At 44.8% G+C, this 23,526-nt stretch overlaps 1 protein-coding gene across 1 annotated transcript in view; it reads right to left on the bottom strand.

Annotated features, from left to right (window-relative positions):
* Positions 1–23,526, bottom strand: part of LOC118096803 (disintegrin and metalloproteinase domain-containing protein 2-like) — a 52,383-nt gene that overhangs the window by 28,301 nt on the left and 556 nt on the right. The window contains exons 2-11 of the mRNA XM_060283088.2: positions 19,840–19,919; positions 16,847–16,908; positions 16,185–16,263; positions 14,923–14,999; positions 13,603–13,792; positions 12,262–12,327; positions 10,163–10,234; positions 7,409–7,575; positions 4,826–4,907; positions 2,134–2,273 (exon numbers count right to left, since the gene is read on the bottom strand). Coding sequence (XP_060139071.2) covers positions 2,134–2,273; positions 4,826–4,907; positions 7,409–7,575; positions 10,163–10,234; positions 12,262–12,327; positions 13,603–13,792; positions 14,923–14,999; positions 16,185–16,263; positions 16,847–16,908; positions 19,840–19,919 — 1,015 coding nt within the window. The remainder of the gene's footprint in view (positions 1–2,133; positions 2,274–4,825; positions 4,908–7,408; positions 7,576–10,162; positions 10,235–12,261; positions 12,328–13,602; positions 13,793–14,922; positions 15,000–16,184; positions 16,264–16,846; positions 16,909–19,839; positions 19,920–23,526) is intronic.

The raw sequence follows: 23,526 nt of genomic DNA, 5'->3' as shown, positions 1-23,526 counted from the left end.
AGTCACCCAAATCCAAGAGGCAGAAGCCATTCTGCTCCCTCCTCAGTCCCTGCACTCCAAGCTCCATTAAGAAATGGAAAGAAATAAAGAATTTTTTTGAGGTGTGGAACAGATTAAAGCTATCAATCCTAGGTAGGATAGCATGTATTAAGATGGATGTTTTACCAAAAGTGATATTTATGTTCCAGATGATACCAATCCTAGGATCAAAAACGGAAATCTTCAAGCAGTGGAAAAAAAGATATTAGCAAATTCATATGGAATAATAAACCTGCAAGAATTTAATATAAATTAATGATTGATATAAAATATAGGGGAGGACTGGCACTTCCAGATCTGAATCTATATCATGATTTCTGTGGTTAAAAGAATGGATTACTCTAGAGAATCATAAATTATTAGATTTGGAAGGCTATCAAAATAAGTTCGGATGGCATGCCTATCTGGGGGAGGAGAAAGTAAAAGTAAACAAGGAATTTAACAACCATGTTATAAAGAAATCTTTAATAAAAATTTGGGAGAAACATAAAGGGCTATTAGAGCCAAAAACAAACAAACCCAGATCGATGTCACCCATGGAAATATTAACTGTGAAGAAAAGAAATTCAGATGGAAAATGGGGGAAATATAAAGATTTATTAGAAGAAAAGGAAGGGAAGCTGAAGATTAAAAAATACGAAGAAATAAAACATCTATTAACGGGCTGGATTCAGTTCCATCAAATAAATAGCAAATGTAATAAAGATAAGCTGCAAAAAGGATTTATGGACAAACCATCGCTATTAGAAGAACATCTGTTCCAAAGTAATAATAAAATTATCTCTAAAATGTATAATGTCTTATTGGAATGGGAGGTTAAAGAGGAGCTAACCAAAGAAACGATGATCAAATGGGCAACTGGTTTTGGGAAAGTGATTTGAGTAGAGCAATGGGAAAAATTATGGGAAATTTCATGGAAATTTACAGCCTCTGAAGGAATTAAGGAAAATATGATCAAAATGTTCCATAGGTGGTACATAACACCAGTTAAGATCCACAAAATATATAAGACAAAAAATAATCTATGCTGGAGGTGTCAAAAAGAAATAGGGACTTTTGTACATATGTGGTGGCAATGTGACATGATAAAACCCTTTTGGAATCAGATCTTGAAAGAAATTTAAAAAATATTGAAGTATAATGTAAAGAAAAACCCTGAATTTTTTTTATTGGGAATGGCAGATGAAGGAATTAAAAAACAAGATAAAAAATATTTTTATATGCAACTGCAGCCACAAGAATACTAATTGCCACATATTGGAAAAGACAAGATATTCCAAATATTAATGAGGGGCAGGAGAAATTATTTGGATATGTAGATTTAACAAAATTAACTAATTCAATCAGAGGCGGTAGCAAACAATATTTTGAACAAAATTGGGAAAAATTCGGAAATTATATGAAGCAACAATGTCCCACATTAAAATCCTGGATTCATTTCTAAAGCTCTGTACTGTATGTAAGGATTATAACACAAAAGGGAAAACAAGTGAAGTTTAGAATGATGAGGAAGCAGTAACAAGTTAAAATTTTAAAGAGACCAAGATGAAGACCAGTGGAAGTATATGAAAAGAGAGGAAAATTCTATTTGTTTGACATGGTTATGAGATATATTTGGTGTACGTTTTATTTTAGTTGAATTTTATTGAGAAAAGAGATGATTAGACAGGAAGGTCTAGCTGAATTCTGTATTATATACTAGTTATTTTTTAGATGAAAATATGGAAGTATGATGATTTGTATGCATTCTTAGATTTGATACATTTTAATTTGTTTTGTCTTGATTTGATATGTTTTAATTTAAATCTCAATAAAGTTTGATTTTAATTTAAAAAATAGAAAAAATAATGTTGTTGTTATTGTTGTTGTTGACAAACCACAGGAGATAAGCCTGTGCCTGTTCTTTGATGGTAAACTGCAGAAGAGTAGCCACCATTTCTGTTCTCTCCAATCTCAGTCCAGTGCTGAGATAGGAGATGAGCTCTGCTGCTGCCTTCCACTACCAAAAGTGCAGGCAGAGGCTTATGTCCAATCCTAACATTGTAGGACTACTTACCAGTATGAGCTGCTTAGTACGATAGTCATAGTACTTACACTGCTTCTGTGTTCATGATGCAGACGAAGCCTCCTGGGCACTTGCACTCTTTGCCGTTGTCATATTCCATCCCCAAGTTAAGACCCAGCAATTGGGCCAGAATGACGGAGAATGGCTCTTTGGTCATGGACTTCTGATACTAGAAGGAAGAGGGAAAACTGGAATCAGAAACCAGATTATTCCACCCCATTATGGGTGAGTAAATGCAAACAAGTCTCTTCGGACTGTATTCTAGGAGCTTCTCAGTATTTAAGTTCATTTTGTAGATCATATTGTGCTTTGCTCTAAAGACAAGGAAGTTTAATAGGCATCCCTGTTCATACCCTAAGGGTGTGCCTGCAGAGCATGTTCAATGCTGTGCATATCTATATACAGTGGTACCTCTACTTACGAATTTAATGTGTTCCGAACGCACATTCGTAAGTCGAAAAAATTGTAAGTCGAATCCCATAGGAATGCATTGGGAGAAAAAAATAAGTAGAAGCAATCCTATCTAAAAATCCGTAAGCAGAAAAAAATCCTATCTAAACCGCATCCAAGATGGCGGATGGAGCTCCATTCGTAAGTAGAAACGTTCGTAAGTAGAGTTATTTGTAAGTAGAGGTACCACTGTACACCTAAGAGCATGAAAGGTCCAACAAGTGCCAGTACTGTTGTAACTGAGGGTTCATCCACGCTCATCCCATGCCTAGAAAGTCCTAGTGGTTCCCCCCTTGCCTCACTCCTTTAGATTTAAATGGGAACAAAAACCCAAGTTGCTCTTTACTCTGACTGAGTGCCAAAGAGCGCTTTTCCCCAGCGGAATGCATTGGTAGGAGAGGTAGTGTGGATAAAGCCCTGCGTTGGGGACTCCTGCCATGACTGCAACCTGGGAAAGGGAACAACACAGACATTGAAGGGTTTACTCTTTTGTTTTTACGGCTGATTGGGCAATGCTGCCCTGGGGGCACAAGTGTGCTGTTGAAGTGCAATAAATAAAGGTTATGTAATAAACAATGTTAAATTATATGACGGGTTTTAGAATAATTGCCATTACTTTTCAAGGTAGTAGATGACCACCAGAGGCTTAAAAGGAGCAGCAGATCAGGAAGAGTCTTTATTTGATAGCCACTCTGCAGCCTCCCCAGATTCTCACACTTGAATTAAAAGCCCAGGAGGCTTTTTTAGATCAGGAAGTATGGGCAGGCTGAGAGGATGGAGGGGCACTGGATAAATGCTTAATGGAAAGAAAAACACACCTTGCAATGTTAAGATAAATTCAACAGACACCCACTGAAACAGTAAAAAAAATTCTAAAGCAGCCTGAGAATGAGGCAAAGAAATAATAATGGAAGGCTCTTTCACAGGAGAAGAAAACTTTCCAGAAACTGAAGGACAGGCTTCAGGACAGCACAGAAGAAGAAGAAGAAGAAGAAGAAGAAGAAGAAGAAGAAGAAGAAGAAGAAGAAGAAGAAGAAGAAGAAGAAGAAGAAGAAGAAGAAGATTATTCAATCATTCCCTGCCCATCTGACTGGGTTTCCCCAGCCACTCTGGGTGGTTCCCAACAGAATTAAAAGCACAACAAACATAAGACATCAAAAACTTCCCTAAACAGGGCTGCCTTCAAATGTCTTCTAAAAGTCAGTTGTTTATTTCCTTGACATCTGATGGGAGGGCATTGCACAGGGCAGGCACCACCACCAAGAAGGCCCTCTGCCTGGCTCCCTGTAACCTCACTTCTTGCATGGAGGGAACCGCCCAAAGGCCCTCAGAGCTGGACCTCAGTGTATATACAGAAGGTAGTGCTGTGTTTGGGTGCTCAGCTACATCACATCCTATGCTTTGCTGTGGCGACATGGGCAAGGTGTTCACTGATGGCATGGCTTGCCGAATAGCAAGTTGGGCTGTCAACAGGGTTGTGGCCAGGGATTGCAGAGCACAGAATGAAGTGTGCTCCTCCCCATCCTGTCCAGTTCTGCTGGTGTACTAGGAGAGCTTTCCTAGCATTTCTGAAATGCCAGGGGCTTGTTTAGTGTGCAGTTGGACACAGTATTAGGCAGCTGGAAAGCTGGTAATGTGCAGTCTGAAAAAATGGTGTTAAGCATATGCGCTTATTACACACTCAAATGACCGGCAATGTACACAAATTATATAAGGGAGAAATGGACTCTGTTTCTGTCAAATCCTAAAGCCACTCTGCCAGCAAGACTCCAGTACAGGATTATGTACTAAGCTACTGAATGCAGCTCCTCCAAGAATTGCACTGGAAAGCAAATACCCAAAGGCATGTGACTTATACTTGCAGCAGTAACAGGGAACCTGTAGCCCTCCAGATGTTGCTATTACTAATCTAATCTTATAGGCTTTGCAGTGGTTTACAATGTATAAAAAGCAGCTACAGAAACATAAAAGTATAAACATCCATAGTTAAGATATGCAATAAAACAATCCCAACCACAGCAATTAAAAGAGGAGGCTTAAGTTGAGAAACAAGTGCTTCAAAAAGCTGGCAGAATGCCAATACCGATTGGGCCTCTAAGGTTTCAGTAGGACATTCTTGGATACCAGCTTCTACAATCCCCAACCAGCAAGGAACATGGGGGCTGTAGTCCCACAACATCTGAAAGGTCACAGGTTACCCAACCCTGCGATACCCAAATCCAAGACAGGCAACATATACACTTTAGCTAAGAAAGTTCAGTGATACTGTACCAGAGCAACTCCTGCATCAAAATTCCGGAGGCACAGCTTCCCCATAAATCCTGCACCTACATAATTAGGTTTCTCCCTGTAACTAAAACACAAAAGTAGATGGTGGGCCAGACATTTTGGAGTAGCCAAAGGGATTGTGCCTTCAAAACAGAAGGCAAAATCTTCACATAATCAAGAAGCTGTGGAGAACATTACATACAAAGTGGCTTTCCCAGGTCTTGTTACCACAGCTGGTCCCTTCCACCATCATTTGCCCACAATCCCAGGTGAGCAATCGGCTATTTAGCTCTAACATCTGCTGGAATCTTTCAGTAGAAGGGAAATCTGTTTCCTGCAGGGGCCTCTGAGCTGTGCTTCTATGCTCAAGTATCTCTGCTTGCTGTCCACTGGTTGCAGCTTTCTGTACCTACCACTCAATCAGTGTGAGTTTTAAAATTAGGTTTAGAATTAGATGCATGGTGAAGCAAGAGAAGGAGGGATAGTCCATGACACCATTTTCTTGTGCAGTTTCTATATTGCTTCTATGACAGGTGCTTTGCCAACTTGGTGCCGTCCAATTGTTTGAGATTACAGCTCTCATCAGCCACAGCCAACAGATAGCTGGATATGCTAGAAGCTGTAATCCAAAACATCTGGAGGGCACCAGGTTGGGGAAATCTCTGTCTCTCACATACCCTTCTGTTGGAGTTTTCTCTTATGTCTTAAATTGGCTTTTCCTTAGATCCATCTATAATGTGAACATAAAATCCTACAGTTGTCCAAAGATGCAGATGATTTCTCTTCCATATGCTGCCCTACATCAAGAGCATTGAACGTGGCACAACTATTATTTGATATGCTTCATGATATAAATATTGCACTGGATTAAACTAACTGGTCCAAACTTGCGCAAAGACTTAAACCAGCACAATGGGGCTTTCTCCCCTCTGCCCCCATGCCTTCTAATTGGCTGGAGGCAGGGTCCAGAGTGCTCCAAGAACAGCATAGAGGGGGAGGGGGGAGATGGTTCCATGGGGCAAGCAAAAATGCTTGCACTGACATAGCATTTGTAACAGTGCAATGCTGGATTTATTGCTTGACAAACAAATACAGAATGCTGGCCCAAGATTATTCAATGAGCTTCATGGCTGAAGAGGAATCTGGAAATGGGTCTCTCTGGTTTAATTCTGGTATGCTAGCTACAACACAGTGACTGATCATAGGCACTTTTTTATTTTAGCTTCACCTACAGAAAGGTTGGTTCACTGTCTTTGGCTGGTGCTCTTGCAATGGTATATTTTTCAGTTTACTGCACAAAAAGGCTGAAAATCCTTTGATCCTAATAGCACAATCCCAAACCCAGAAATAGGTCCCATTAAGCTCAACAGGGCATGCTCCTAGGAAAGTGGGCAGGATTTCCACTAACTGGTCTTAGGGGTGACATTAATACATAGTTTCCTTTGTAAAACAGGAGTTAGCCACATGAAGCAGGGAATGGGGCAGCAACAAGGCATGGTGATATGACAGCCCTTGCAGGGAATTAGTACAGGAAAAAGGTTAACCCCCCCCCCATCAGCCATCAGGGCAGCCACCTGCTTTTCCCATATGCAGCCCGTTAGAGAGACAATACACCACAACACTCCCAAATGCTTTTGCAGCCCCCTTTTCAACATGCAGCTTGGCTGCTGGGTGAGGCCAAAGGCCCATCTAGTGGAACATCCTGTTCTCATAGTGGCCAAGCAGGATCTCAATGCAAGAGCACTCTTCTCACTTGTGAGTCCCACCAAGTGTATTCAGAGGCGTTCTACCACCGACAGTGGAGGGAGAACATAGTTCTCATTTTCTAGCTGCTTGAGTTGTTAAACAAAATAAAACATGTAGTCTCATCCCTCAGACCACTACTACATTTGGGGTGATTTTTCAGTGGGAGGGGGGAATTCTGCACATGGAATGTGCAAACAACAAATGTAAAATGTGAGCACATGCACAACGGCTATATGAAGTGGACTAAAACTGATCTGTCTATCCCTGGTTTTAACAGCACTGCATTTTAATGGAAGGCTATGTTATTTATATATGCTACCTACTCTTAGGAAGAAATATTGTTGAAGGGCACTATGTTCTATAAAAAACATTTCAGTAAAGGGTAAAAGCTATGGCTCAGGGGTGGAATGCCTGCTTTCCACACGGAAAGTCCCAGGCTCAATCCCCACCAGCTCCAGCAAAGTCTGAGAAAGACGCTGCTCCAAAATCTTAGAGAGCAACGGCACTGACTCGGGCCCCACCTAGCATGCCCCACCCAAACTGTGATGTCATGATGTCACAGTGCAGGACGTGAGCTCCAGCAGCAAGGCGACTGGACCCCTCCCACCTGAACTCCACACTCTCTTCCACCCTCCGCCCAAACTCTGCACTCTCTCTTCCACGGGGCGTGGTGTCCATGCGCCTGTCCTGCATTTTGTGGGTGCTCAGCCCCTACATGTGAAATCTTGTGAGTGCTTCGGCACCCAGAGCCCCAGGGAGAGTCGCTATCTCTCAGTGTAGATGAGTATGCATGCTATAGCAATATTAGAATGCTTTATATGAGAGAATATACCTCCTTACACTAACAAAAGTGCCAGATCATGAGGCCGTAGAACAAGATATGAATTTTTCCAACGTAAAAATTTTCGTAGTAACACATCGGGCTCTCCTGATGTTGAGATTTTATTATGGTCCGTCCAGAACTCCAAAGAAGATAGAACAACTGTAATGTTAAGGCTAGAAAATATCTGAAAAGATGAAAAGAATGCAAGCTCAAATAAAGGCAGGGGGAAATACAGGTTCCAACGGTTCCATCTTAATTTTTGACGAATTCATCATAAAGATTTGGGTGATTGTAAGAAAGAGCCTGGTTCTAATTTGTGCCAAGCCAGTATGCAAGAAGCCAGGCGCTCAGGGCTGATGGTGCCCATGAGGCAAATGTGGGGGTGGCCTCAGGGAGGCAGCCTCCAGACAGCTGGAAGGGGCACCCCAGGGCACACATTGCGACACACAAATTGTCTGGGTGCATGCCCATAGTGGGCAGTGAGTGGTGTCCTGGTATCAGATAATTCAACCTAAGCTTATTAATCTGTAGGTTGTTAGTAAGGAGTGGCCATTCAGACAAATGTAAGGTAGTTGCCTTCAGGATGGGGGGATAAGATGGAGATAGTAGCCACGTTTCGGCAACATGAAATGAGGATTCATGAATGTTATACTACATGTAACTTAAGTGTTAGATGCAGGTTTCTGATGAGTGTTTTTTTTTGTATTGAACCTACATATCTTGTACATATGCCAACACCACTGATAATAATAATAATAATAATAATAATAATAATAATAATAATAATATTTATTCTTTCTACCCCACCCATCTCTGGATGGCTTTCAACAGAACATTAAAAGCAGAATAAAACTTCAAACATTAAAAATTTCCCAAAACAGGGCTGCCTTCAGATGTCCTCTTACAAAGTCATATAGTTGTTTATTTCCTTGACATCTGGTCGGAGGGCGTTCCACAGGGCGGGCGCTACCACCGAGAAGGCCCTCTGCCTGGTTCCCTGTAACCTCACTTCTCGCACTGAGGGAACTGCCAGAAGGCTTCCGGCGCTGGACCTCAGTGTCTGGGCTGAATGATGGGGGTGGAGACGCTCCTTCAGATATACTGGGCTGAAGCCATTTAGGGCTTTAAAGGTCAGCACCAAGACTCTGAATTGTGCTCGGAAACTTACTGGGAGCCAATGTAGGTCTTTCAGAACCGGTGTTATATGGTCTCAGCGGCCACTCAATAAAGGTTGAGAATGAGAATGAGATTTCCAGACTGCATTCACATATAGATCCTTGGGCTCAAGTGCTGCCCCCTTCCCATTCCTCTTTTAGCATGTCCACTTATGGTTTTAAACTAAACAGAGACTTCTGAACTGGGGAGGTTGGTTAGTTTGAACTATGGTTTGCTAACAAGTCAAGATCCCACACCAAAGTTTGATCCTGGTTTGTTTCAACAAACAGTACTTTTAACTAAACAAAATTCCTCCACCCCCCCCCTCATCCTGCTACTAGTGTGAAGTGTTAGGGGTAGCCAGTGTAGTGCTCTCCAGACATTGTTGAACTCCCATTCTCTTAAACCATTGGCCATGCTGGCTGGGAAAGATGTGAGCTGTGATCGAACAACTGCTGGAGGACATCATGTTGAGCACCTCTGTGCTAAACTGTGTGTTGGCATCACCTGTCTCGAGAGACAATGGAGTGTCCCTGCAGGGGTGATGTCAAACCACTGTGTTAGCAGCACTGAACTGACCTCCCTGGGACACAAACTTGGGGGGCAGTGCGTCTGGAGGTCCCCCTCTCGGCCTCACTGATGGGGTCCAAAGGAAAGCAGAGCAAGGCGTCTGGCACCAGCGTGGCTGCAGCAGTTGCTGGAAGGAGGCGTACAAGGTACCACCCAACTTTCTTAGGGATTCCACTCTGCATTTGTGTAGGGTTTTTCCTTAGCCTTTTCTTTTCCCAAAGATATCCCACAAGGCAGCAGAGGTTTAGGATCAGAGTTTTCCTTCTTCCCAGGTTGATGAGCCCCATCTGCCCCTCACTTCCCTCTACCACACATGCAGAAACCGCCTTCTTGACTGTTGGACCCCCTCTGGGTCTCCTCTGCTCAATCTGCTGGAGCCTGTCTTTGCATGCAAGGGGTTGAGACCCATTAGCTCCCCTCACCTGGTTTGGCCAGCCAGCCCAGGCTGTTCCTGGGGTGTGGCCATTGTTGTATGCTGACAGCTTCTAGGAACCACAGGTGAGACAAACTACCCGAGAAGGAGCATGATGTGTCCCCTACCAGAGGTACTACCCCTCCCCTAACACTCCACACACCCCTGTGTTAAACTATGGTTTAACATTATGTCCTAAAAGCATCAGGCATGCCAAACTGGTCTTCTATTGTAGGGTAAGTACTACTGAAACTATGCATGCAGTTTAAGTTAGTCAAAACTAAGTGGTGTCTCGATTTAAATGGAATGTAATCTATACTAATTTAACTGGATCAAGACCTAATTATCTGATATAACAGAACATAATGATCAGTGTTGGCCATTTAATTATTTGCATACATTATTTATATGCTCCCTTTCCAAGAGGAACATTTTATGTAACATTGTAATGTTGAAATAAGATCACAAGCCATGACCTTATGAGTGTGCATGTATTCCTGTCATCCAATGCTATGCAATTACTTTGCCAGAGCAGATGCTTGCAAGACAAGGCTGTTAAGAGTGATAGCCAAGTGAAAACATCCAAGCGGCTCTTGTTAGTACAAAAGAAAAACAAAACATGGCAGTCACTTACACTGTTGACAAAACCAATAAGCTGTGCTATGCTGTCGGTTACAATTTCTCTGCTTCCACCCAAAAAGTTGTACTGGAGAGAAAAACAGTTGTGTGCATCATAGCAATAATAAACAATAAAACAGACAATAGTTATGGTAGACAGCCAGTGTTGGCAACAGAACACTGGGCCACATGCAACTTGATCTGAGAGCCGAACCAGACATTGGGCCAGGCATATATGAAAAAGAGATGGGAAGTGACTTGAATGCACTTAGAGCTCACCTTTCAGTGCATGCGTGTCTGTAGGATGGCAATGAATCAAACAACCCTAGCGGGGTGAGATGGTCTTCAGGGTCCTCAACAACATCCTGTCATGCTTGATTTGCAGTCTACTGCTAATAAGCTAAGTGAGTATATGGTGTTATCTCATTTTATACTCAGTAGTAGCCCTGCAAACCAGATTAGATTGAGATAAAATGGCTAGGCCAAGTTGACCCTATATGCCAAATCTCACCATCTAAGACTAACACTCTATCCGCTACACCAGTGGTTTCCAACCCGTGTGCCATGGCACCTTGGTGTCCCTTGAATGATGGTCAGGGGTGCTATAGGCAACCCTGACCTCTGTCCCTCTTCCCTTCCCTCCCTCCTCTGATGCCCTCTTGCATCTCTGCCTCCCAAAGGCTTGCACAGCTGTTTGTTGCAGCAGCCCTGGCTACAAGCTCCGCAGGCAAATGATGCCTCTGAGGCTGGCCAGGGGATGCTTAGGCAGCCTCGGAGTAAGCAAGCAAGTGGGTGAGGGAGCCCAGCCAGCCAGTCCACCAGCTCTTATTCTTGAGAATGGCCGAACAAGTACTGTAGGGAGCCAGTCAGGCAGGTGCCATGCTGGCCTTTCTTGTGCTTGCTGTGTGCAATGCCTTTCTGGGAGCTGAATGCCCAGCTCCAAAGGGAGCCTTTCTGCCCTGCAGGCCCAGTGTCACCCACAGCTGCCTCCCAAGGTGAGTAAGGTGCTGGCCTCATGCTCACCTTTGGCCGGTCTCCATTGGGCCATCCTCTTCCCAGGGCCTCTTTGGGGTAGTTCAGAGATCAGGGGCAGTGGCAGCAGCTGCCTGGAGGACTCCCAAGGAGAGGAGGCTGAGGGAATACTCCACAAGGCAGGGGGTTTGAAAAGGAGTGAGAGACTGCCGACTCTGCAGGCAAGGGCTTCTGGGCTTAACTGGGCTTCTGAGGCTTGGAGTGTGTTTCCCCACAGGGCAGCCTCAGAAAGAATGTAGTTGGTCAAGGGAACATGGACTCAAAAAGGCTGAAAACCTCTGCACTGTGGGATGTGAAACACATAGCAGTCAAGTACAACATTCCTAGAGTGAACATACCAGAGGATGCTTTGTACCAGCCAGAAGAAAACTTCCTGTTTCCTCCTGAGCTGGAACAAACGTCTGCTGCATGTGACTAGAGAAGGGCATGGTCTAATCTGGCCCTCTCTCTGCCTGGGAACAAGAGCACATCTCTCTCTCTCTCTCTCTCTGTGCTAAGGACAGATGTGCAGGGAGCACACCTCTCTCTCGGCTCTTCTCCATTTTGTTTTTCAATGTTACAGGTAGGTAGCCGTGTTGGTCTGAGTCGAAACAAAATAAAAAAATTATTTAAGGTGCTACTGAAGGAATTTTTTTATTTTGTTTTTCAATGTGTGTGAAGTGACTGCTTGTTCGCAGTCACTTAGGAACTAACTCCCTTATGGGACAGTTCCACATATGCATATACTTTTGTAACATAAGTCTGCTTTCAGGGATCCAACTGTGAACTGAATGAATGTGAGTAAACTATGTTTACATTGACTTTAATAAGATTGTCGTGTTTATTCTTTTTAAGAGGGACAAGAAGGGATCTTACCAGGAATCCTATTTAGAGGCTAAAACTAGCCTGCAACAAGCTGTGCATTTGAAAAGGGAATGTTTAAACTCTGCTTAGATATAGAACTTGCTAACACAAGTTAGGAAGGATATTATTAAACAATATATCCTCTCCTGCCTCCCTGAACATTCCCACAACACCATGCTGCTTCAATGAATTGCCCTTGCTAACATTCTAAGATGATGTTTCTTGTGGTTAGTAACTTACCAAACCCTTATCCAAAACGATATATATTTCTATGTATCTGTGTACTTTAGTGACATCTGACAGTGGCTGAGGAAAGACAAAATAAATCACATCTAGTTTTTAAAAAATTGCATTTTGGTCCCTGGAGCCTTTATAATGCAAAATGGGTTAACGTTAGCAGCAGATTACTAGGACCAAGCCTGCATCAAGCTGCCCCACTGAAAAAAAATCACTTCAAAAGCTGTGCATTTCTCCAGTTCACCTAACAGTGGTTCTCACTTTCCCAATTTATTCATCTACAGAAAATCTCTTCAGTATAGGCACCAATGCACTCAAGTCCCATTGCTGTCTATGGGTTTCAGCAGAGGAGTATGGATAATGTTTTTAAAAAATCCAGCTTAGGGAAAATATGCTTAGGGAAAATATGCACAGCTGTGCCCAGAAAGGTATTTTGGTATGAAGTTTATTTAGCCTTAGGGCTTGATGTTTGGCGGCAAGCAGGTATTGGTCAAGACATGAAGCTGAGAGTCAAGCAAGAGGACCATCAAGTCAACCTGATGGTATTATTCTTGCATTTATTCACCATTTACTAGATAAAATGCCTTGAAGTGTCATAAAAAGGATACAAGTACAGAAGTTTAAAACAAATATCAAAAGAAAAATAAACTACAAGTGTTCATTCTGCAATAATATAGAAAGGATAAATCCTATGCCACACTACTAAGAGAGGCTCTACGATCTCAATTAGGGATCAAATCCTTAGCTGAACAGGAACATTTCCCCCTGGCACCTAAAAGTTGAAAATGGGGGTGCCATGTGCACCCCCCTGAAGACAGCATTCCACAACTGGGGAGTCACCAGTGAAAAGTCCCATTTTCAGGTTGCCACCATCTGCACTACCCTCAGAGAGGGCCCACTAAGAAGGGCGTCGGATGAGAAACACAGGCAGGCGGCTCAGGACAGCCCCACTTTGCTCCGTTGGGGACGGAATCATTCCGGCGGCATCAGCACTGAGGGCTGGGCTGGCATCCCTCCGCCCAGTGTGCATGCACCCGCCCCCCACCCGGCACATGCACACATGCACACCAGCAACCGATGCTATGCTTTTTAATTTTTAAAAATTTATTCTCCATATCCTGTGTACACAGACATCCAGTGCAGGTAAGTTATGCAATGAGCATACAAAGGCAAATACAGCACACCTTTTCCCACCTTAGTAGCTATTGTCTATTTTATTGCATTGCATCTGTATTGTAAGCCTACTAACCCAAGTTCTCAGGGAGGACTCCAAATAAAAAATGAATATTGATGGTAATTACTCCTAAAGGCCAGTTTAAGAATGAAAGAAACCTCTTCACTTACCACAGTATCTGAGAGCAGCTTATAAGGCATGCCCTCACTCCCCAGTTGTCTTTCTGTAGATGGCAAATCTTCTCTCCTAAGTGGACTCTGTAGGTTTTTGTTGTTTATCTGATAAATCAGGTGCTCAAAATTAGCTGAGGATTTCAAATGCTCAATTCCATAGCTGACATTCTCAAACTGCAACAGCCCTCTGGAAAAAATAGAAAGTACTAGCCAAGGTTCAAGGAGACTATAGGAAAAGTGAGCTTAATTAACCTCAAACCCATTGTGGGATGCTAAGAATGTCTTTCATTACTCCCTTTTTGCTCTGAGCACACGCTACCCCACCTCACACATAGTAGCTTCCTGATCGCTCCCAAACAAACTTCCATTCCTTATCTTGCACCTCACCTCCACCTCTCTGTGCTCATGTCCCAATAAAATCCTGCCCATGACTTTTGTCTCACCTTGAACACTCTCAGCCCCTTGAGCACATCTTGCTCCACCCTTTCCCCTTGGCTGCCCTTTGATGAGGCTGACCCTCTCTCTTCCTTTGAAAACTAAGGGCTTAGCCACACTTATCTTTGGTCCCACTCTTTCAAGCAGAGGTCCAGGGTCCAGAACACATTCCCGCCCACCCCAAGCATTTGCACTTGTTAAAGCTGAATCAGTGCAAACATCCATTTGGGTTTTCCACTGACTGACATTTGTTCCAGCTGAGCTTTAAAGAGTGTGTTTTCACAGGGAATGCTCCAAAGTTAAAAACAGGTGCTCAAACACAGAGCTTTCAATTGTGGGCTGTGTCAGGAAAGAGCAGAGGAAAGGTAAGTGTGGATAAGCCCTAAATTATTTCAAGAAGACATTATAGAGAAGCAAAAGCCTGGCATAAGGAGTGCCAATCCCTGGAGTCTGCTAGCCCTGTGTGTGAGCGCACAGTCTCTCCTCTGGATGCCTCATACAGGGACAGGGGTATTTGGCTGTCTACTGGAATGCTTAAGCAGGGCCTCCACTTATGCTCAACCTGCATGTTTGTAAATAAACTCAAATATTACAAAACACAAGTAAGTCTCCAGTGATTTCCCTCCAAAGGAGACCAAACCTGGCTAGGCACCACACCTGGGAACTTTCCACAGCTCAGAGAAGAGTTGGGCTGCTGTGAACTTCCACTCAAGAAAGTCTGGAGTGTGGAGCACAATGATGGGGATGGGAGAGACAGGACATATACTGCATGCACTTTTGTGAAACATCTGGTGCCTAGATTATGCCAGAGACTGCTGGATTATGCCAGAGGTTGCTGCTAGGCTTGACAGATAATTGATTTAGGCTGTTGAAATCTCTTACCTGAGCCCATAACAGGTGCTGAGTATTGCAACAGAGTTTGGGAACCCTTGTATGTATCCTTGATAGAAGCACTCACTCTAAAGTTATTTTTTTAATTAGAAAAAAGCAATTGATGCAGCATTTACACAATTGAAATTCTCTATTAACTAGCCTTACATGCAGTTTTTAACCCTCACCCTCCTGCCTCCCAGTTTCAATTCCCCCTGAATTGTGCTTCTAACCAGCTTCCAGCCATTCAGGTCAATGGGCCAATGACAGTGTCTTAGAAAGAGAGAGCCTAGCCACAGTTATTTGTGCTGTTCATGTGAATTATTACTATCTATAACATGTGTACACTCCCATTCATCCAAGGATCACAGGGCAGTTTTCAATGTAAAAACACAAAAATAGATATTGTAGTAACAAACAAAAACAATAACCACCTCCCAACATTTAAAGGCCATAGATTATTTAATCAGCCCAAGGCCTGGGAGAAGAGGGATATGTTCTTGCCTGGCAGCTAAAGATATGTAACAAAGCTGCCAGGTGAGCCTCCCTGGGAGAGCATTCCATAAGCAGGGAGCCACCCCAGCCATTCTCATGTTGCGGCCCTCTAGGTAAAGGTAAAGGACCCCTGGATGGTGACTATGGGGTGTGCTGCTCATCTTGCTTCAGGCAGAGGGAGCCGGCATTTGTCTGCAGACAGCTTTCTGGGTCATGTTGCCAGCATGACTAAACTGCTACTGGCACAACGGAAACACCGCGACAGAAGGCAGAGCGCACAGAAACGCCATTTATATTCCACTCACTTCGTGCTTTGGCATCTCCCCATCCCCTGCCCCACTCCCCGCCGCCTTCAAGTTTTCAAAACCAACACTTTCTTTCTGTTTGCTTCCTTCAGGCCCAAGGTAATTTTGAAATTTCTTCTGCCCAAGTCTGGCATTGTCTTTGCTAAGTACCTCACCCCTTTGCAGCTGGCACAGCCTCTGCTTTGCTGCTCACCTGGCTTTGTTTCTCAATGACTTCTCTGCCAGGGAATTCTCCATCAGGAAAAAAACAGGGTTAGCCTGTATTTTACAATGCTTTTTTTTGGGGGGGGGGGGACACAGAATCTGGCATGCAGGAATTTAGGAGAGTCATGGTACCCCACTCACCCATAACAATATTGTATTGCCTCAAAATTTTGTACACTTCTTTTGTATATCTGACAAGTGGTGTACAAACACTTAAAATCAATCAATAGATGTCTGAAATGACATCCAAACACAATTAAGAACCTTTACCTGAATATGTGGGGAATTGGGATGGACAAAGCCTCCTTGGTTGTATGTATAAACCAAAAAGTCATTGGGCAAAAATGTTCTGTGAAGAAAACAACAAAGTGATATTTATGTTGGCATTGCAAAAAGAATTACTGACTGCCCTCTGGGAAAAGTCTCATAGGGTTGGGTTGAAGAGGTAACTAATGAAGTTCCCTTAGGACGCTGTACTTTGTATTTGTCAGCTAGCAAGCTGAGGAACAGAATCAAGGGATGATTCTGAAATTTGCTGGCAGTGCTAAGTGGAGACGTACAGCATTCATAAGTACTACTGTAGTAGCAAACTGCCTATCACAATGATGGAGGCAGAGTTCTTTACTGCAGGGTGAGGCCCAGATCACCTTGAGAGGTTGTGGGCTCTCTCTCATTGGGGGTTTCTAAGCAGAGGGTGAATGGCCCTCTGTTATGGATGCTTTAGCTGAGGTCCCTGCATCGCAGGGGGTTGGACTAGATGACCCTTTCCAACTCAACAATTCCATGATTCTATGATCACACAGTGTCAGGGAATGGAGGGAAGGTTGTTCTCACCACAATGTTTGCCTCCCTTTGCAGTGGTTTGCTTTTCCTGTCTCCTTGATCCTTGCCCATCCTGGCTGATAAAGGGTTAAGAATAGGGAGTCACTTACTGTTGCTGCAGGTGAATTGTGTACGTCTTCTTTTTTATTGTAATCATGTAAGTCTGTGTGCTCTGGACAATTCAAAAAAACAAAACAAATCAATCAATCAATCAATCAATCAATAAGAAGGGTATGTAGAAACAGTATTTTTACAAATGAAACGAATGGTCTCTATTGAAATGTATTTGATGATGGCAGAAAAGCTATGGCAGTGATTGGCTGAGCCTCTTTATCTTTCAGAGACGCAGTTCAGGACCCAGGGAAAGAAAAGAAGTTTCATTGATGAAAGAAGAAAGCAGGGGCCTGAGAAGGCATTTGCGGGAGTGGGGGCGGTGGGCCAAACCCTTAAAAAAAGGTAGGATTTTGATTAGTTGGAGTATTGAAGGGAAGATTGCAGGCCAGTGGAAAAATACAAGCTAAACTTCCTTTCCCAGCCAAAGCTTCACCTGGGATGGCAAAAGGTGCTGATGGCCCACCTGAGAGGAATCTTTGGCCTGGGGAGATGGACGGTTGCCAGAGTAACTGGGTGTAAAGTTACAGGTAGGTAGCCGTGTTGGTCTGACACAGTCAAAACAAAAAAAAAAAATCCTTCCAGTAGCACCTTAGAGACCAACTAAGTTTGTCATTGGTATGAGCTTTCTGTGCCCCTGAAGGACCAGGTGTGCAGCCTGGGAGTCATTTTGGACTCACAGCTGTCCATGGAGCCACAGGTTAATTCTGTGTCCAGGGCGACTGTCTATCAGCTCCATCTGGTACGCAGATCTCCCGCTTGGATTACTGCAATGCGCTCTACGTTGGGCTACCTTTGAAGGTGACCCGGAAACTGCAATTAATCCAAAATGCGGCAGCTAGACTAGTGACTGGGAGTGGCCGCTGAGACCACATAACACTGGTACATTGGCTCCCAGTACGTTTCCGAGCACAATTCAAAGTGTTGGTGCTGACCTTTAAAGCCCTAAACGGCCTCGGTCCTATATACCTGAAGGAGCGTCTCCACCCCCATTGTTTAGCCCGAACACTGAAATCCAGCACCAAGGGCTTCTGGCGGTTCCCTCACTGCGAGAAGCAAAGCTACAGGGAACCAGGCAGAGGGCCTTTTCGGTAGTGGCGCCTGCCCTGTGGAACGCCCTCCCATCGGAGGTCAAGGAGATAAACAACTACCTGACATTTAGAAAACACCTAAAGCCTTTGACTGTGTCGACCACAGCAAACTATGGCAAGTTCTTAAAGAAATGGGAGTACCTGATCACCTCATCTGTCTCCTGAGAAATCTCTATGTGGGACAAGAAGCTACAGTTAGAACTGGATATGGAACAACTGATTGGTTCAAAATTGGGAAAGGAGTACGACAAGGTTGTATATTGTCTCCCTGCTTATTTAACTTATATGCAGAATTCATCATGCGAAAGGCTGGACTAGATGAATCCCAAGCCGGAATTAAGATTGCCGGAAGAAATATCAACAACCTCAGATATGCAGATGACACAACTTTGATGGCAGAAAGTGAGGAGGAATTAAAGAACCTTTTAATGAGGGTGAAAGAGGAGAGCGCAAAATATGGTCTGAAGCTCAACATCAAAAAAACCAAGATCATGGCCACTGGTCCCATCACCTCCTGGCAAATAGAAGGGGAAGAAATGGAGGCAGTGAGAGATTTTACTTTCTTGGGCTCCTTGATCACTGCAGATGGTGACAGCAGTCACGAAATTAAAAGACGCCTGCTTCTTGGGAGAAAAGCAATGACAAACCTAGACAGCATCTTAAAAAGCAGAGACATCACCTTGCCAACAAAGGTCCGTATAGTTAAAGCTATGGTTTTCCCAGTAGTGATGTATGGAAGTGAGAGCTGGACCATAAAGAAAGCTGATCGCCGAAGAATTGATGCTTTTGAATTATGGTGCTGGAGGAGACTCTTGAGAGTCCCATGGACTGCAAGAAGATCAAACCTATCCATTCTGAAGGAAATCAGCCCTGAGTGCTCCCTGGAAGGACAGATCGTGAAGCTGAGGCTCCAATACTTTGGCCACCTCATGAGAAGAGAAGAATCCTTGGAAAAGACCCTGATGTTGGGAAAGATTGAGGGCACTAGGAGAAGGGGACGACAGAGGACAAGATGGTTGGACAGTGTTCTCGAAGCTACGAACATGAGTATGACCAAACTGCAGGAGGTAGTGCAAGACAGGAGTGCCTGGCGTGCTATGGTCCATGGGGTCACGAAGAGTCGGACACGACTAAACGACTAAACAACAACAACAACAACAAAAGGCAGCCCTGTTTATGGAAGTTTTTAATCTGTGATATTTTAATGTATTTTGGTATTTGTTGGAAGCCGCCCAGAGTGGTGGGGGAAACCCAGCCAGATGGGCGGGGTATAAATTAATAATAATAATACATTTCATTAATTCCATTCCATTTATAATTGACCCGCCTAACGGCAAATAATTACAATTACAACAAATAAAGGCTTGACATATCTTGCTTTGCAGGTCATGCATCTATCTCATATATTGGTTTCACCTTTTAAGTTGCGTTACTGAAATAAATGCACTTTTTGATGATATTCTAATTTTCCGAGTTTCACCTGTAGTACAATGAAAATGGTCCTGTTCATAAGACTCTTCATCTCAGGGGTTTGTATGATGACGGAACAGGTGGGGGGCAATGCTTCTATGGCTGCTTGGAATTCTCTGGGTGGGTGGGCAGAGTTGGCCACAGGTGCCAACTTGAATAAATTATGATGGGGGGGGGCAGATAAGCCCTTCTTGTCAGGAGACAAACTCACAAAAGTGACTCACACAAAAGCAGTGGAGGTGGAGCCCTCTGCCTCAAACTTTTAAAGGAACATTTTCAAATGCTAGAGTCAAGTATGCCTCTAGTTTTAACCTGGAGAAAAGCATGCATTAGCAAGCTTGGGAAATCACTGTGCAAAATATCACCCACTGAGTAGATGTTCCCTCCATATCCCAAATTTTTGAATAAGTAGATTTCTTAATTCCAAATACCTCATCTTCTCCTAGACCATCTTCAGTCATGTTGGATGGAATTTTCTTTGGATAAGTGATATGCAAAAAGGTTTGGCAATCTGGAGAAAAAGAAAAATGCTAAGAAGTTAATCGCCATTTAACTTCTACAAGGTGCAAATGTCACAGCACCTTAAGACACCTAAGAATTACATCCAGTCACATCCAGTTGCACCTGAAAACAGTGAGTCTGGAAACATCCTTAATGATATGTGGCAGGTTACATCCACAACAAAGCAGTTTGGAGGGTCCTTAATATATTAACCCCCCCCTTAATATACATTTCTGTTATCTCCTAAGGCAATCCATATGCATAAACTGAGGCAACTTCTCCTATCCTAGGCTACATCGCCCTATTAGCATACAATTTATGGTCTTTCCTTAAGGAATATACATTGAGCAAGTGAACAAAGAACTCTCTAAGCAGCACCTTGCTGCATGTGATCTCTGCTGTGTTTTTGTTTTATATAGGTTTTATTCTGATTTTAAGGGGAGGGGTCAGGGCTGCCTGGGAGTGGGTCCCAGCCAACAAAATGGCTGGGGCAGGTTCCACAGGGGTGTGTGTGTGTGTGTGTGTGCACTGGGACAACGGATCTCGGTGATCATGGGTAGGAGGAGGAGTTATGCTGAGACCAGACCATGTCATTACCGAGGAGGCAGGCTCAGTCGTTGTTTGAAGACTATCCCTGCCTCCGGGTCTGGTCCTGACCGGATGGATACTGGAATCGGCAAGGGAAACCCACATGACCTGAAGGTGCTGCTGTGCAATGCCAGGTCAATGATCCACAAGACCACTGCCACCCACGACCTGATTGTGGATGGAGGATTTGACCTGGCATGTGTGACAGAGACCTGGTTGGATGAAGCAGATGGGCCTGTCCTTGCCACTGCTTGTCCACCAGGTTTCTCTTATGCACAGCAACCCAGGCCATCTGGGCGGGGAGGGGGGGTTGCAGTGATTTTTAGGAAGTCACTAGTTTGCACCAGGCGTCCTATTGGTGAGACCAGGTTTTCTGAGTGCATGTTCTGAAAGTTGGGCAATAGGGGCAGTACAGGATTCCTTTTGGTGTACCGACCTCCCCGCTGCACCAAGGATTCCCTGCCCGAGCTGCTTCAGGTCGTGTCGGATGTGCTCCTGGAGACACCTAGCTTGGTTGTCTTAGGGGATTTTAACATCCATGCTGACACGACCTTACAAGGAGCCGCTCGGGACTTCGTGGAAAGCATGGCCTCCATGGGGCTGTCCCTGAATAAGTCTGGCCCAACTCATAGACGCGGACATGCCACTTAATGGATCCAAATGGCTTCCAGAGAGTGGTAGGGGATGCTTTATCCCATGTTGATGGCCTCTCAGCCGATTCCCTGGTGGCCCGCTGGAATGTGGAGTTAACCAGGGCCATTGACTGTTTGGCTCCGAAGCGCCCTCTCCGATTGCATGGAGCCTGGACAGCCCCATGGTTTTCCCTGGAGCTGAGGGCGATGAAACAGTCGCTGAGACGGCTAGAGCGCCGGTGGCGGAAAACTCATTCTGAATCTGACCGAACACGGGCTAGAGCTCAACTTCGAGCCTACCAAGTGCAATAGCGACGGCGAAGAGGACCTTCTTCACCGTTTCTATCGCATCTGCAGAAAACAGCAGCAGGAGACTATTCCAGGTGGTTCGCAATCTATCCGAACCACCTTCGTCATCGGGGCCTGATAGGGACCCCAATATCTCCTGCAATGCTTTTGTGAAGTTTTTTGCAGATAAAGTCGCTCAGATTCGGAGGGAGGTAGACTCCACCGTGGGAGCAGGGCCGGGGCGGGAGAGTGCTAGAGACCTGTCTAGTCCAGTTGTGTGGGATCAATTCCAATCTGTTACCTCCGAGGATGTGGACAGGCTGCTTGGACGAGTGAAACCAACCACCTGTCTCCTTGATCCTTGCCCATCCTGGCTTATAAAAGCTAGCCGGGAAGGGCTGGGCGATGGGATTCGCGGGTTGGTGAATGCTTCTCTCTGTGAGGGAGCCTTTCCAGACCCGCTGAAAGAGGCAGTTAACTATCGCCCAGTCTCAAATCTTCCATTCTTGGGCAAGGTGATTGAGTGGGTGGTTGCTGAACAACTCCAGGCACGCCTGGAAGAAGCGGACCATTTGGATCCCTTCCAGTCGGGATTCAGGCCTCATCATGGGACTGAAACTGCCTTGGTCGCACAGGTTGATGATCTCTGACAGGCTAGGGACAAAGGTGACAGCTGTTTCCTAGTTCTGCTGGATCTCTCAGCGGCTTTTGACACCATCGACCATAACATCCTTCTGGACCGTCTAGAGGGGTTGGGAGCTGGGGGCACTGTCATACAGGCCGTGTTCAGAAAGTGGTGGTGGTGGATGAGTGTTCAGACCCCTGGCCTCTCACTTGTGGGGTGCCTCAGGGTTCTGACCTCGCCCCCATGCTTTTTAACATCTACATGCAGCCGCTGGGAGAGCTCATCAGGGGGTTTGGGCTGGGTGTTCATCAGTATGCGGACGATACCCAGCTCTACCTCTCTTTCAAATCAGAACCAGTGAAGGCAGTGAAGGTCTTGTGTGAGTGCCTGGAGGCGGTTGGAGGATGGATGGCGGCTAACAGATTGAGGTTGAATCCTGACAAGACAGAAGTACTGTTTGTGGGGGACAGGAGGCGGGCAGGTGTGGAGGACTCCCTGGTCCTGAATGGGGTAACTGTGCCCCTGAAGGACCAGGTGCGCAGCCTGGGAGTCATTCTGGACTCACAGCTGTCCATGGAGGCACAGGTCAACTCTGTGTCCAGGGCAGCTGTCTATCAGTTCCACCTGGTATGCAGGCTGAGACCCTACCTGCCTGCAGACTGTCTCTCCAGAGTGGTGCATGCTCTAGTTATCTCTCGCTTGGACTACTGCAATGCGCTCTACGTGGGGCTACCTTTGAAGGTGACCCGAAAACTACAACTAATCCAGAATGCGGCAGCTAGACTGGTGAGTGGGAGCGGCCGCCGAGACCACATAACACCGGTCTTGAAAGATCTACATTGGCTTCCAGTACGTTTCCGAGCACAGTTCAAAGTGTTGGTGCTGACCTTTAAAGCCCTAAACAGCCTTGGTCCCATATACCTGAAGGAGCGTCTCCACCCCCATCGTTCTGCCCGGACACTGAATTCCAGCTCCGAGGGCCTTCTGGCGGTTCCCTCATTGCGAGAAGCCAAGTTGCAGGGAACCAGGCAGAGGGCCTTCTCGGTGGTGGCGCCTGCCCTGTGGAACGCCCTCCCATCAGATGTCAAAAAGGAAAACAGCTACCAGATTTTTAGAAGACATCTGAAGGCAGCCCTGTTTAGGGAGGCTTTTAATGTTCAACAAATTAGTGTATTTTAATGTTTCTGTTGGAAGCCGCCCAGAGTGGCTGGGGAAACCCGGCCAGATGGGCGGGGTATAAATAATAAATTATTATTATTATTATTATTATTATTATTATTATTATTATTATTTGCATTACATTCTGAAGAAGTGTGCATGCACACGAAAGCTCATACCTATGACAAACTTAGTTGGTGTCTAAGGTGCTACTGGAAGGATTTTTTTATTTTGTTTTGACTACGTCAGACCAACACGGCTACCACCTGTAACTAATTCTGCCTGAGAGAACAGGGACTCCAAGAATGTATCCGCGAGATAGAGCA

This window comes from Zootoca vivipara, chromosome 14 (genome assembly GCF_965207765.1).
Source record: "Zootoca vivipara chromosome 14, rZooViv2.hap1.1, whole genome shotgun sequence".
NCBI lineage: Eukaryota > Metazoa > Chordata > Lepidosauria > Squamata > Lacertidae > Zootoca > Zootoca vivipara.
The sequence above is the reverse complement of the archived record's forward strand: the minus strand, read 5'-3'. Positions and strand labels throughout refer to the sequence as shown.